The sequence below is a fragment of the Berghia stephanieae genome, chromosome 4 (assembly GCF_034508935.2).
Source record: "Berghia stephanieae isolate SIO BIC M18660-M18661 chromosome 4, UCSD_Bste_1.3, whole genome shotgun sequence".
NCBI classification, from domain to species: Eukaryota; Metazoa; Mollusca; class Gastropoda; order Nudibranchia; family Aeolidiidae; genus Berghia; species Berghia stephanieae.
Genome location: NC_088363.1, coordinates 91,752,863 through 91,767,923, shown reverse-complemented (window position 1 = coordinate 91,767,923; position 15,061 = coordinate 91,752,863). Strand labels below are relative to the sequence as shown.

General features: G+C 36.2%; 1 protein-coding gene and 2 non-coding genes across 3 annotated transcripts; all 3 read right to left on the bottom strand.

Annotated features, from left to right (window-relative positions):
• Positions 1 to 243: 243 nt before the first annotated feature.
• Positions 244 to 7,984, bottom strand: LOC144971570 (uncharacterized). Its single transcript, XM_078912613.1, has 3 exons — positions 7,177 to 7,984; positions 5,247 to 5,342; positions 244 to 3,345 (listed from the first exon to the last, which is right to left on the bottom strand). Exons 1-3 carry the CDS (start codon positions 7,243 to 7,245, stop codon positions 415 to 417), a joined length of 3,096 nt encoding a protein of 1,031 aa, XP_078768739.1. The 5' UTR covers positions 7,246 to 7,984; the 3' UTR covers positions 244 to 414.
• Trnae-cuc (transfer RNA glutamic acid (anticodon CUC)) lies at positions 3,826 to 3,897 on the bottom strand. Its single transcript has one exon. It is a non-coding gene; the product is annotated as a tRNA-Glu (tRNA).
• Positions 4,726 to 4,797, bottom strand: Trnae-cuc (transfer RNA glutamic acid (anticodon CUC)). The gene has a single exon. It is a non-coding gene; the product is annotated as a tRNA-Glu (tRNA).
• Positions 7,985 to 15,061: the final 7,077 nt, after the last annotated feature.

The window sequence follows — 15,061 nt, the reverse complement described above, 5'->3', positions numbered from 1 at the left end:
CTCTCTCTTCTCTCTTCTTTCTCTCTCTCTCTTTCTTTCTCTCTCTTTCTTTCTTTCTCTCTCTCTCTTCTTCTTCTTTCTTTCTTCTCTCTCTCTTCTTTCTCTTCTTCCCCCTCTCTCTCTCTCTCTCTCTCTCTCTCTCTCTCTCTCTCTCTCTCTCTCCTCTCTCTCTATATATATATATATATATATATATATATATATATATATATATATATAATATATATATATATATATATATAATGTTCTTTCAGACCCTATACTCTTTCCTTCTCAAATTTTCTTTAGGCACAATAATAAACGGAGATATGACATAATTTGAAACAAAGATCAACAATAAAATTTAGGTTTTAGATTGACTGTAAAAAATAATACGCTTGTTTTCCCTTCCATTTCAAAGTTCTTAGTGACGTATCACCACGGTCTCCAAACTGGTTCATCATAACGATGGTTAGGATCAAGGGAGGTGATCGGGGTTGAATTAATTTTACCGGGATAATTTCCTGGATTGCGTTCCATAGGGACGTGTAAAAACTGTCCTTGAATTTTCTTGGTATGCGACTCGTGCCACTCCGCGACTTCCTGTCGCACGACAGCACGAGAGTTGGAGTGTGAGACGAGTCGTGGGTGCGTCGAAAACGAGTTGACCTCTGACAAATGACCCGTCATCACACTCCCCAAGGCCGGCGACAACAAAGCAATACGATTTTGGCGCGAGGCCGACTCTGCTACTGCGACTGATGCTATTGCTGGTGTTTTATTGTTATTTATTTTGTATTGTCCGAGGGCCTCCGCTCTCATTGTTCCATTTCCATTCATAGAATGACAAGAACGAATTATGGAGCTCGTGGTTGACGTATTTTGGGGTTCATACTCCGACCGCATTCCTAAAGAGTGAGTTTGAGTAAAGTTTTGTTGTTGATGATGAAGTTGATAAAGATTTAACGACGGATGTGAAGATTGGTGATGTATATTATGGTGATGGTGATATGAGGATGAAAATCGGTGATGTTGATTGTTGATGACATGTTGTGTTTGTTGAATTAAATTGCCTGTCTGAAAACTGATATTGCCATTTGAATATTTCAAACTCTTGTTGTTTTCAAGATCATCATCGCAAAAGCGTTCAATTTTGATGTTGTTACTGATTATTTGTTCTTGACTCGGGTGGTATCGTTGATGGCCTTGGTTGTTATACGCTGTTTGTTTTGTGTTTATTGGCACCAGGTGGGGGTTGTTATGACTAAGACTTCCGTTATTGCACGTGTTATGGATGTTATTATTGATAACTACATCAACCTTGTTGAAGTTTCTATTTGTAATAACATTATGAATGTCATTCGTCTCAGGTTTCTGGTCACAGCACATTGAATTGCGATTGTCTGTAAGATTTTCATGGTCAACAACAGGTTTTGATGCTGGGGATTTCCTGATTTCGGTGGCATATGGTGGTTGTGAGCAGAAAAATCCATTTGTTGACTTTTTGAGGTGCGCGCGGAGTGGGTCGTCCACCGATGAATGACGGGTTTTAATTGCCATTGAGGGGTTGGGATTTGGGGATGGGTTTTGACATAGGGTTGCCGATTCGGTGGCTAATTTTTGTGAGAGTGGGGTGGGGCGGGCGTGGGGCGTATCGATCCGGACAAACTTTTTGCCTTGGTCCAGGTGATGACCTTGGCCATTGTGGGATATAATATGCGATGTTTGTTTTCGATTTTCGTCGGGCTTCAAGGTACTGTTTTTCTGTGATCCCGAAAAAGAAGATAAGATTGTTTCGGAATGACATTTGGTTTTGTTGTCACGGTTGTCAAGTTCCCATCTGTTTTCTTGAGATGTGTGGATTTGTTGGTGATTAACTTGTTGGTCACAGGTTGATGTAGAAACCGTGGGTGTCGCAGACGGATGGTAAGGTACGCCGTATAATATGGTAGGAAGGGACGCATTGTTGCGACGGATATCGTCATTGTCGTAAAAATGCTGGGTACAATTGTTCGTATCGTTTTTGATAGTTGTGATTTTTGGGCGTGATGGGTTTGTTTCTTTTAATGATGGAAGCAAATATGGCGGGGATGGGGTGATGGTTGGTGTAGGTGAGTCAGGAATATCGATGTGTAAAGGTGTGGCATATGCAGACAAGGGAAGGCGGTGTTTTATGAGATTTAAAGGACTCGTGTTGACCTGGGTGTCATTCTTTTGTTTTATATCAATATTTAGGCGATGCCTTGAGGACAGGTTGTACTCAACGTGGTCTGGTGTGTTTTCCGAATCAACTTTGCTGTATAGTGTCATTTTGGTTTCTATCGCATCGGGAGAGGTGGGGATCGAAATTTTGTTGCGGAAATTGTCCATAAAAATGGAGTTCCTATTTTCGTAAGAGCTGTCCATGATAATTGTATCTTCTGAGTGAAAGGATGATGACGATGCAGTTGATAAAGGTGATGAGGATGGTTGATTGTGAACCATTGTGTTTGGCTCACATTTGACGATGTCTTTATGAAAGTTGTAGAAATTGTTACTTATACTGTTGTCATTATTTCTTCTTTCGTGATTATTCTCAACCTGGCAGCACCCAATGTCCATGTCCATGTGAGGTGGAGTGCTAGGAGGTGTGTCTGGAGTGGCGGCCACGTTTGAACAAATGCTTGGTTGTTGTGGGATGGGGAACGTGTTCTCTCGTAGAGACGAGCATTTCATTTGGATTTGCTGCTCCTGTTGATGTTGTTGTTGTTGATGTTTCTGTTGTTGGTGATGATGTTGTTGTTGTTGAACTATATTCGACGCCATGTTGGCTAAATCAAGTGCTGTTTGATAATGTCTTGGCGATACAACGTTAGTAAGTGAGAGATCCGTCGTACTGCAATCGTCGGTATGACTTGTTTCATTTTTGGCAGCCACTAAATTATGGTTATTACCCATATTTGATGTTTTGTCCACAAGTGAAGACGTGTTTAATGATGATAATGGTACTGAAACTGTCGTTGATTTTTCCGTTGATGAGTCTGATAACTGTGGTGGAGTCGATGACACTGGTGGGACTACTACAGACGACCCACGCAACCTTCCGACAAGATGATTCTCCAGCCTCGTTTTGATGTCATCAGTCATGCTAGTCACTGATTGCATGTATCGAATCACTTCGGAAGCACATTCGGTATATCCCGCACTGAATCTTGCTGCTACTTCCGGCTCTGTTTCAGATGGAGTTTGTTGTAAGGTGGAAGCGCGGGGTGGGATTGAAGGATTGGTGGATGGTGGACCCATCTGTTGTTGACACTGGACGTGTCGTAAGTATTTCACTGTCATCTCAAGGATGTCGGCCTTTTCCAGGCGTGATACTTGACTACCCTGTGGGAAAAGAAAGATTTATAAAATAACATTTTGAAACGCTATTTGTTAATACGTATAACTAATAGACCATAGATGGGATAGATTGACAAGCACGTCGGGATGAATAAATATCTAAATAAAAGATGTGATGACTAAATGATTTGATATGGAATTATAAATACATAATATAAAAAGTTAAATAAATTGATGAATAAATACATTTTAACATATATATTATGAACGGATGCAGGAATGTCTCTCTCTCTCTCTCTCTCTCTCTCTCTCTCTATATATATATATATATATATATATATATATATATGTGTGTGTGTGTGTGTGTGTGTGTGTGTGAGCGTGCGCGCGCGCACGCGTATGGGTGTCGTATTTTATATGCTGTTTGGTGACAAAGAAAAACTGTATGGTCAACTGAACTGCCTCGACATGAATGCGAATTTAAAAAATAAGTTTAATATTGGAAAAAAAAAAAGAAGAAAAATCTTCCCAAGCGGGGAATCGAACCCCGGCCGTCTCGGTGAGAGCGCGAAATCCTAACCACTAAACCACTTGGGACTTGGCGTAAACGACATCTGTTATCATTATGTAATTTATCAGTGACTAGATAAAGACGAATCAACAGCTATCAAAGATAGGTGGTATCTTTGTGACTGTTTATGTGAGAAGTGTGAAAAGTCGGGAAGAGGGGGGGGGGGGGGGGGGGGGGGGGGGGGGGTAAGGGGTATCGTATACAGGAGATAAGAGAGAGAGGGGGGGGGGCTAGAAAATTAGATGGAAGGGGATGATATATATATATATATATATTAATATATATATATATATAGAGAAGATGAGAGAGAGAGGAGAGAGAGAGAGAGAGAGAGAGAGAGAGAGAGAGAGAGAGAGAGAGAGAGAGAGAGAGAGAGATAATGTAGGGGTGAATAAATTGTAAGAATTGTGTGGGTGGATGTTCTTTTCAGTTAATTGTAAAGCGCTGCAGAGCACTTTTAAGTGGGTGCTTAGCCGCTATAGAAATATATTTTTATAATAATAATAATAATAATAATAATAATAATAATAATAAAATATTATTATTATTATTATTATTATTATTATTATATTATTATTATTATTTTATTGTTATTATTATTGTTATTGTTATTATTATTATTATTATTATTATTATTATTATTATTATTATTATTATTATTATTATTATTATTATTATTATTATTATTATTATTATTATTATTATTGTTATTATTATTTTTATTTATTTATTTTTTTAATTTATTTATTTATTTTTTTTTCCAAAAAGATAAATGAAATACTTTCCTATGTAAAATATTCTCGTATTTAATAGTTCGGAGGCGAAAAGTAAACATTTTGAGAAAAAAAAAATTATTCCCAAGCGGGGAATCGAACCCCGGCCGTCGCGGTGAGAGCGCGAAATCCTAACCACTAGACCACTTGGGACGTCATACTTTGAGCGTTGGCTTCTATACTATTTCACAGCGTAGAGAAATATACAATAGCATACCTTGATAGTGAGTCGACTTCGAAAGATAATTAATGGGGAGGGAGGGAGGTGCGCAGTTGGTAGATAGATAGGTAGCTGGATAGATAGACAGATAGATAGCTAGATAGAGAGATGGATAGAAATATATATAATATATATATATATATATATATAATATATATATATATATATATATATATATATATAGTAGAGAGAGAGAGGGGGGGGGGGGAGAGTGGGATACATACACACACACGCACACAAACCCACACCCAGAGTGAGAGAGATGATGGTGATGGTGTTGATGATGATGATGATGGTGATGATAATGGTAGACATGAGATGATATGATAGCTCTGACGATGTCTGTAAGATACGGACATAGTAAAACTCAGGCTATTCTTACCTCTGTTTTCATAGCCGACAATAGTAGAGATTTGAGTTGACCCAAACAGCCATTGATTCTCGCCCTCCTCTTCTTTTCCACCAACGGTTTATTTGTCTGAATGAAAAATACAAACAAACAAAAAAGTCAAAAGTAAGTCTTTTTACAACCAATAAGGTAAAAATGGCAACACTCCATGTAAAATAATAATAATAATAATAATAATAATAATAATAAATAATAATAATAATAATAATAATAATAATAATATTATTATTATTATTATTATTATTATTATTATTATTATTATTATTATTATTATTATTATTATTATTATTATTATTATTATTATTATTATTATAACAATGACGACGATGATGATGATGATGATGATGATGATGATGATGATGATGATGATGACGATGATGATGATGGTAGGGGCGGGGAGAGCGTGTTGGGTTGGACGATAACAAGATGACATAATCCAACATGTGCATATGACATGTCTATTTATAGAATGAAGGAAATAGCAACCAACACTGGAATGAGAGCTTCATCAACGTTGGAATAATATGAAGCGTATGTAAGCTTTGTTGTAAGGAATCCTAGTTGTAAATAATAACGAATGAGTGAAAATGGAGAGGCTTCGAATAGGATCGGTACAGACAATTGACGTTTCGGGTACAAACCTTTCGTCAGCACAACAATAAGACACAATTTAACGTGGAAAACAAATAAAATAAAATAAAATACATTTTGCATACGAATGAAAGGATCCGAATGAAATAGATAAAGCGCGGCGTTTTTATTAAGTTACTTTGGAAGAAACGTACAATTTAGACCCACCCCCACCCCGCGACACACATATACACACAAACACGCATAGGATATACACATTCATTTAATATTCGAGTTATTCGAATATAAATGAATGCATAGATTGAATAAATGAATTTTTTAAAAAGTAAAGGGATTGATGAATTATTTGTTAAATAAACCGATTCATAAATTATTAATCAATTAATTATTCTATTTAAGATGTGATGCGTTGATGAACTTCTAAAATCGAAGATAAATGAATAAATATTTAGATAACTATGTAAACAAATGGATAAATGGAAGAATCAATGACGAAATATGTGACTTGGTGAATAAGATAGATAAATTAATGAATTACATAATGAATTAATCAACAAATAAATAGATGACCGAAAAAGTAAATAGATAAGTAGATAAGCAAATGAAAAGATAGATTAATAAATAAGTAAATTAGTAAATAAATAAATACATTAAGTAATAGAGAATTGAAGGACACAGATTTATAAATATCATGGGAAGTTGAAGGAATGTGTTGTTTTTTTTCTCCTGCGGACTATTTGACAAAGTAAACCGATGTGGTTTTTGTTTGTTTGTTTGTTTGTTTGTTTGTTTTTTTTTGTTTGTTTTTTTTTTTTTGTTTTTTTTGGCAAGTTTGTTTTTGTTTTTGTTTTCTGTAAGTTTGTTTTTTTATTATTGTTGTTTGTTGTTTTTTGTTTTTTTTTGTTTTTTTTTTTTTTTTTGTGGGGCGGTGGGGGTTGTTATATATATATATATATATATATATATATATATATATATATATATATATATATATATATATATATATATATATATATATATTCTTTTAATGTGCGCACTTAGACCTCTAGGTATGAACACAATTAAAAGGACATCATTTGTATAAATACAGTCTATAGCCCATTTCATTAATTAAGTATCATGAAATAGAAGGTTTGAGGGATTTAAATCGATCGATATTAAAATTTGAAGGAGGAGTTTTCTGGCCAATTTTTTTTTTAATACGTGCCTTTCCAAATAGAGAAAGAGAGTTAACTGTAACTGTTTTCTTTTTGTTTTTGGTTTTTTTTTTGTTTTTTTTTTAAATGACAAAATATTACTATTAATGGCTTACCCTTCTGACGGATGCTGTTTGGTTTTTCCTGGGTGATGACGGCAAAACAGCAGGACTTCCCATGGTCATTATTTGAAGTTTATTTTCGTTAAAGATAACAATAACAGCCACCAACTTGTTCCTGAAGACTGCCGGTGATGGTTTAGGTCAATCCATATTGCACAAGTTTTAAAAAAAATATTTTCAACGTTTTTATAAACTGATAAATTTATTTTGATATCTGACAAAATTCCAAGAAAATAGAACTTTTTCCAGAATTTCAACAACAACAAAAAAGTTTTTTCTTTGTGTATTTATCCGACGTATCAAATCCCGGGATAAATATAATAGTAATATATCAAATAAGTATCACAACTGTTGTTATAATGTTCATCATTTTCTATATTATTCAAATAATTCTCCCAATACAGCAGGTCAAGTTGATAAAATCAAACCAAGATCAAGTGAAAACGCGCTTTGGTTATAATATTATTATTATCATAAATGAAATGATTTCCCTCTCAATGTAACTAACTCACTCTCAACTAGACTAACTGCTGCTCATTCACAACTGTACGTGCTTTTCATCAAAGTGCACTGCGCAGTTAAAACGAACGAACGACCGACTGACTGACTGACTGACAGCGTGAGTTTTCTCGGCTCTGGTTTAAAACCGTTAACAATAAAAGAAAAAGAAGAAAGAAAGAAAGGGGGGAAAAATGCCTGAACGCTTCCACTTGCGGACCATTATTATTATCATCGCAAACTCCCCCCCTTGTTGCACTTCTTCAACAGTTCAGTTCAGTCATGCGAGCCGCGCCCGCGCTTCATACTTCATACCCGTGCGCCTTCTCTCACCCCCCCCCCCCCCCCCCCCCCCCCCCCCCCCCCCCCCCCCCCCCCCCCCCCCCCCCCCCCGTCTCCCTTTCTATTTCGCCTTCCGCTCACGCTTCGTTTGTCCCCCATTCACCCCACCCCGCCCTGTCCTCGTACGTGTGTAAGGCCAGAATTTGACCTCCAAACCCCCCCCCCCCCTCCCTCATTCAGCTTGCTTGCGACTGGTTGTACTATTTAGTGTATTTTGATCTGATTTGGCACTCCCTAAAGATCACGGCATCACTCGCGTCTGTCAAAATGAAGAGGCGGATGAGGAGGAAAAGGAGAAAGAAGAGGAGAAGAGAAGAAAATGAACAAAAACAACAACAACAAAAAAAAACCAAAAAAACGAGAGAAGAAGGAGGAGGTGGGGGGGGGGGGGGGGAGGAGGAGGAGAGGGAAAAAGAAGAAATATTGATAATATTAAAAGTGATGGTGATAATGATGATGATGATGATGATGATGATGATGATCATCATCATCTTATTATTTTCATTATTATTACTAGTAAAAAGCCCGCAATTTCGCGGGGAAAGAACTATTTTCATTCGATATTGCCAGAATCATTTTCTTGATTAGCTTGATTACGATTAGATGCACATTTTAATCGATGTGCTTGTCGTCGCTGCCATGCTTTATTCGGCATGATTTTAGTTTATCAGTCAGTAGATATCAATATCAATAAGTCGCATGTCTTTACCACGCTTTACTTGGGAGTGCTTTGCACTACCTTCAATACCTACTTCACAAATAAAAATGACGGCCGAGAATCAAAACAATGGTCAAATTAGGAAATTTTAAACTTTCACAAATCTATCAAGGTTTGTTCTAGAGTTTTTAAAACGCTTTTATATGATGACAAATTGAATAAATAAACGCCTGACAAAAGATCGACGGTGAAAATACAAATTGAATGAATACTGGGGATGTAGGAGCTTTCGGAATGTATCCCCTTTACTCTTTACTTATTATGTGAGGTCAAATGAACATCTGAAGCGGACGCGAAAAATATCAAGTCCCCGAATCTGTCTACTTTTGGTTTGTTCGGGCTAGAGGCTAGACAGAACCAATTAACAGTTTGCCGAAACGTTTAACTAAATATTTCCCAGGGCAATAATTATCACATCGATGGCATAAACACGACAGTAATATCAGCAGTAATATTAGTTGATGTTGTTAATCGGTGAAACTTGCTCAGGAATTTCTCTACTTGATGGACCCCCCCCCCCCCCCCCCCCCCCTTTTTTTTTTTTTCTTCCACGCAACCACATTCCAAATCACACACACACACATGTATACCACACACACACACACACACACATACACACACGTACACATATAAACATACACGCAATGAGAACACACTACTACATAACAACACTGATCACCGCTAAATCAACACAACGGAATTAAGGACTCTACTGGACAGATAGAGTTGAGGGTGTGGCCATGAGATGTTAGTGTCTTCAGTAAATTTTTTATGATATCTGTTTGACTTAACGAACTTTCAAACTGACTTTAAATTATAAAAGGAAATCAAGTTATCTGTTTATCTATCTGTAAAAAATACATTTCTATTTTTCAAATCTTTCAGTAGAGTTGTGCGCCGTATCAATTTTTTTATTGACTCAAATAAGCACAATGTTCTCCACAAGGCTATATTTTTTAAAGAAAGGATTATTGTTATTGTTATTATTATTATTATTATTATTATCATCATCATCATCATCATCATCATCATCATCATCATCATCATCATCATCATCATCATCATCATCCTCATCATCATCATCATCATCATCATCACCATCATCATCATCATCATCATCATCATTATTATTATTATTATTATTATTATTATTATTATTATTATTATTATTATTATTATTATTATTATTATTATTATTATTATCCTCATCATTTGTGTGAGCGCTTTGAAATCCATCAGTATTGTCACTGTTAATTTATTTATCTGTCAGTGACGTGTACAAGTGTGAACGGCAAGGGTAACCCCTCGTCGATTTAATTTCATTGTGAAATGTTGGAAACAATAAATAATAAATAAAAATGTGAAATTGAATGAAAGCTTCAATTTTAATATACGAAAAAAGATAACACGTTTTTTTTTAATTCGCTAGAAAAATGGACCTCCAAATATCGATTGATTAAAAGAAAAGAACCAGTATTTTGTCAAGCTTCAAGTGAGCTCCGGCAGCTTTGAGAGTTTTTGCCAAGGTAAGAGTCATTATTATTTAAATCGAACGAATTTTGGTGGACGAGTTTTTTTGGCCAAATTTTAAAATCAGTCTACTAATAGTATAGATGTCCTTGTTTTATTTATAGATACATACATAGACCTACATGGATTTTACAGAGTACCGCAGTTCACAACTATTTTCACTAGACGATCTTTTTTGGGATCGTGGATAACTCATACGGTAGAGTCACGCTCTCCCCGGCCCCGGCCGGGCAGAGTTGTCGTACCAGTAAGGTCGCGGGTTCAAACCCCCATCACTATTGTCTTCTGGCACTTTCCTACTCACTTCATCTCGTGTTGTTATCCATTTTCACTCTTTCGTTAGTATTTTCACGATCCACAGGCTTCAGGACAGGCTTCAGGCAGCCCCGTCCGTTCTCTAAATAACCGTTATGCCTATTTAAAAAAAAAAAATTTTTTAGTGTGTATGTATTAGAAGAAGAAGATAACAAATATACTAGCAAAATGACGACAGACGTTGGATGTCTCTCATTCCTGAGGTTAAAAGAAAAAAAAAGATTTAAGAAATTAAAAAAAGAAAAGAATAGAAAAAAAAAAAAAAAAAAGAAAGAAAAAAAGTTGTTGCGTAAACCCTTGACAGAACAGAATTCTATCTGTATGAAATGATCTCATGGCATAAATAGATAGGTTCAATAAATACGATGCTATTGAATATGAGGGAAGGTCAGGATATCTATCACTCTAGAATGTATTGATGAATGGTGTATTGATGAATGTATTGATGAATGATGTATTGATGGATGATGTATTGATGAATGTATTGATGAATGATGTATTGATGAATGTATTGGTAAATGTATTGATGTTCATCTCTTTTGTATTCAACTTTTTTTAAAAACAACTTATCTGAGTGCACCCGGGAATTCGCTCTGACACGACGTGTACATATATACAGGTCTGACATCCGAACTCACTTATGGGCCAAGTTTAACATTGTTGTAATGGACACTATTTTTATTCATTTTTTTTAGATTTCCATTACAACAATTGTGAGCCCATAAGGAATTAGATTATCAGACCTGCAAATAGGTGCACGTCTCTCTGACAGGGTAGAGAGTAATGATTTCATTATGATTTGAAAAATTAAAAGAAGGATGAAATAACGGCCGCACATTTGATTTATTTTCTCTTCTCCACTCATTCTATATCTTTGTTTATTCATTATTTATTTCCTGTTTTAAAAAAATATACTTATTTGTTTATTTATTTATCCAGTAAGTAAGTTATTGAAGTTTACATCGCTTAGGAGTTTGGAGGGTAATCGCTATATTATTGCGAGAATTGTTATTATTATTATTATTGTTATTATTATTATTATTATTGTTGTTGTTGTTGTTGTTGTTGTTGTTGTTGATTATTATTATTATTGTTATTATTATTATTATTATTATTATTATTATTATTATTATTATTATTATTATTATTATTATCATAAATTATTGTTATTATTATTATTATTATTATTATTATTATTATTATTATTATTATTATTGTTTTCATCGCCATTATTATCATCATTACTATTAGCATTAGTCGCGGTGTGGTGGTGGCAGTAGTAGTAGAATAATACTTTTTATTCTCTATTGTCTTCTGGCACTTTCCTACTCACTTCATTTCTTGTAGTAGACTAGCAGCAGTAGTAGTAGTAGTAGTAGTAGTAGTAGTAGTAGTAGTAGTAGTAGTAGTAGTAGTAGTAGTAGTAGTAGTAGTAGTAGTAGTAGTAAAATGAGCATAAAAATGAGCTTTTATATAGTGCAATATCCACTAAACGTGCTCAAAGCCAAAGTCCCTGGCCAACAGCAACACGTAACATGTTGGACGAGACATGACGTCTGTTAGGCGATATTACAATTGTTTTTCGGACAGAGACAACGCTGTTGACGGCCAGGTACTCATTTTACACCTGAGTGCGGTGAGAGAATGTGAGTAAAGAGCCTTTTCCAAGGACTCAACTATGCGCCGAGCGAGGCTCGAACCCAGAACCTTCCGATCCGAAAGCGAGTGTCATACCACAAGACCACATAGTAGTAGTAGTAGTAGTAGTAGTAGTAGTAGTAGTAGTAGTAGTAGTAGTAGTAGTAGTAGTAGTAGTAGTAGTAGTAGTAGTAGCTATTGCTTTAATTTAATGTAATAGCAATTGTTGTTCTTCTTTTTGTTGTTGTTTACTTTGCTCATAACGGAATACGTGGCCGGTATTCGGATGCTAATTTCAGATAGATCCGCTAGAAGAAGAAGAAGAAGAAGAAGAAGAAGAAGAAGAAGAAGAAGAAGAAGAAGAAGAAGAAATAACGGTAGATAAAGACCGCAGTGAGAAATGTAATGATAGAAAGAAAGAATGAAAGAGAGACAGACGACGGTGTAACCAAAATCCGATCCCATTATGCTTGATTCCCGCTACCACACGACTGTTGATTGTGGCTGATTGCGGCGGTATGTGTGAAGGAAGCTCCACTCGCTTTCCCACGGTTTCGGTCATAGGCCACCGACCAATCATATCACTAAGTTGCTCTCTCGGCATGCGCTTCTTGCTCGCTGATTGGTCAAGCGACAGATGTCCGCTACAACGCGAGCGGTGCGATAGTGTATTGGTATGCGAAATGCGAATCGAGTTTAGAGTTTAGAAGAAGAAGACGCGATAGAAGATAAAGGAAAGAGTGGAATAATAATAAAAGAAGAAGGCCAGTTCAGTTATTACAAAGGTGGCTTGTAAATAAGCGCACGTGTCCCATTGTCGTGAAAGATTTGAGGTTCGGGCAAGGAGAGACGTTCAGTAGGACACTAACAGTAATTTCCAGTAACGGTTGAATTGTTGTTCACAAATCAGCTTTTTGGGGACCTGTTTTAAATTATCTTCTCAGCACAAAGTTACCAACTCAAATAAATTATAGAGATACATACTGAGTATATTATCATATGTTGAAATGAACATTCCACTTCTCCCCGTTCTCCCGTGGAGGCCCTCAATACGACCTGTTCCCAGGAGTGTGGGAAAGGACACCGAATCATTGTGGGTACCTCGCGAGTCCTGCTCGTATTGAAAAGCCGCTGAATCGCCATCCAAACATTGGGCATTCCGATGTTATCGTCATTATAATCACTATCCTCGTCATTTGCTATTATCGGGATGGAGGGTTTTGTCGCCATGGTTTGTAAAAAGCTTGATATAAAAAGGCGAAAGAAAAGAAAAGAGAAAAAAATAAAGAAGAAGAAAAAAATGTCCTAGGGTCATAAACGTCGCAAGTCTTTCGTACGCCTTGTCCGTGCCCCCCCCCCCCCTCTCTCTCTCTCTCTCTCTCTCTCTCTCTCTCTCTCTCTCTCTCTCTCTCTCAGAAGGTGAATAAGAGGGGAGGGGGGTGAAATTGAAACAATTAAACTAAGAGTCTGTTCGAGAATTAAAATTATTCTGATCTCCCCCCCACCCTCCCCTTCTGTCTACCCAGTCGTGGTTGGGTAGCTGGGTCTGCTTGAGATCTAGTGGAACTTACTTTGCCATAGAATAGCGTCCTATCTGAAGGGCAGCTAGTATCGACACCTATATAGAAGGGTAGCAAGCAGCGACATCAATAGAAGTCCTAGGTAGCAAGGCAATTACTATTGTCTGTTTCACGCTATAGAAACCGAGATAAACTCCGGCTCTATGTACGGGCTCTGAAAGATTACTCTTTTTTCCTTTTCTATTTTCCTGTTTACTTTGTGGTGTGACATTACCAGACATGACATCAGCGATCAGAGATGAGATTATTTAATCACATGAAAACCCACAGTTGTCAAAAATCACAACCATCTGTGCTTTTAGTGGGCAGTAGATAGTCAACAAGGAGGGTTAAAACGTTATATGTAATATGTTGTTCTTATCTTGCTCTCTTTCTTTGGGGGGGGGGGGGGGGGGGGGGGGTATAGATAGTGTGCGCTTGGCTAAGAAGCTCACAACATTGCCATCCGGAAGTATAAATGACCAACACACAAAACTATGTCATATAGATAGATCTAAGTTGACGTCACTCAAGACTTTGTTATTGCTTTTTGCCATCCGCGTTTATGAGTAATTCTCACTAAACTGTATTAACCAGACTATAAAAGTTCATGGTTACGCATAGTTTTATGTGTTGGTCCGTTATACTTCCTGATGGCAATGATGTGAATTTCTTAGCCAAGCGCATACTATCTATATTCATTATTTATTTATCTATGAATCTATCTATATTTGTTTGTTTGCTCTTTTAAATTGTTTTGGATTTTCATACAAAACTTACTCTTTATTAATTTATCATTTTCTAAGGGATGCGGGTTGGGTTTTTTTCTTTCCTTAGCTATGAGGTGTTTTGTTTTATCAAGATTTTTTTTCTATCATTCTCGTTGCTGTTTTTCTATTTAGTTTCTTTCATTCCTTGTAGAGCGAGGAGCTCACGGAAGGGCCTCCCGTAATATAACATAAAGGAATACTTGGGTTGTTTCCCTTAGAACGAGGAGGAGCTTACGGAAGGCCTCGCGTAATATAACATAATATATGTCCTTTTCTGTTTACCCGAAGAAGGCCAAAGGCCGAAACGTCGTTTACTGTGTGTTGTATCTTTTATAAGAGTCATTTTTACTCCCTTTATTTTACTATGAATTTTATTGACTCATTTAATTTAGGCATCTCTAGATTTTAAGTCCTTGGTTGTTGTTGGTTTTTTTTCTTTTTTCTTTTTTTTTTTTCCCTAAAATTTTTGTTTGTTTATTTGTTTGTTTGTTATTTATTATTTTGTTTCC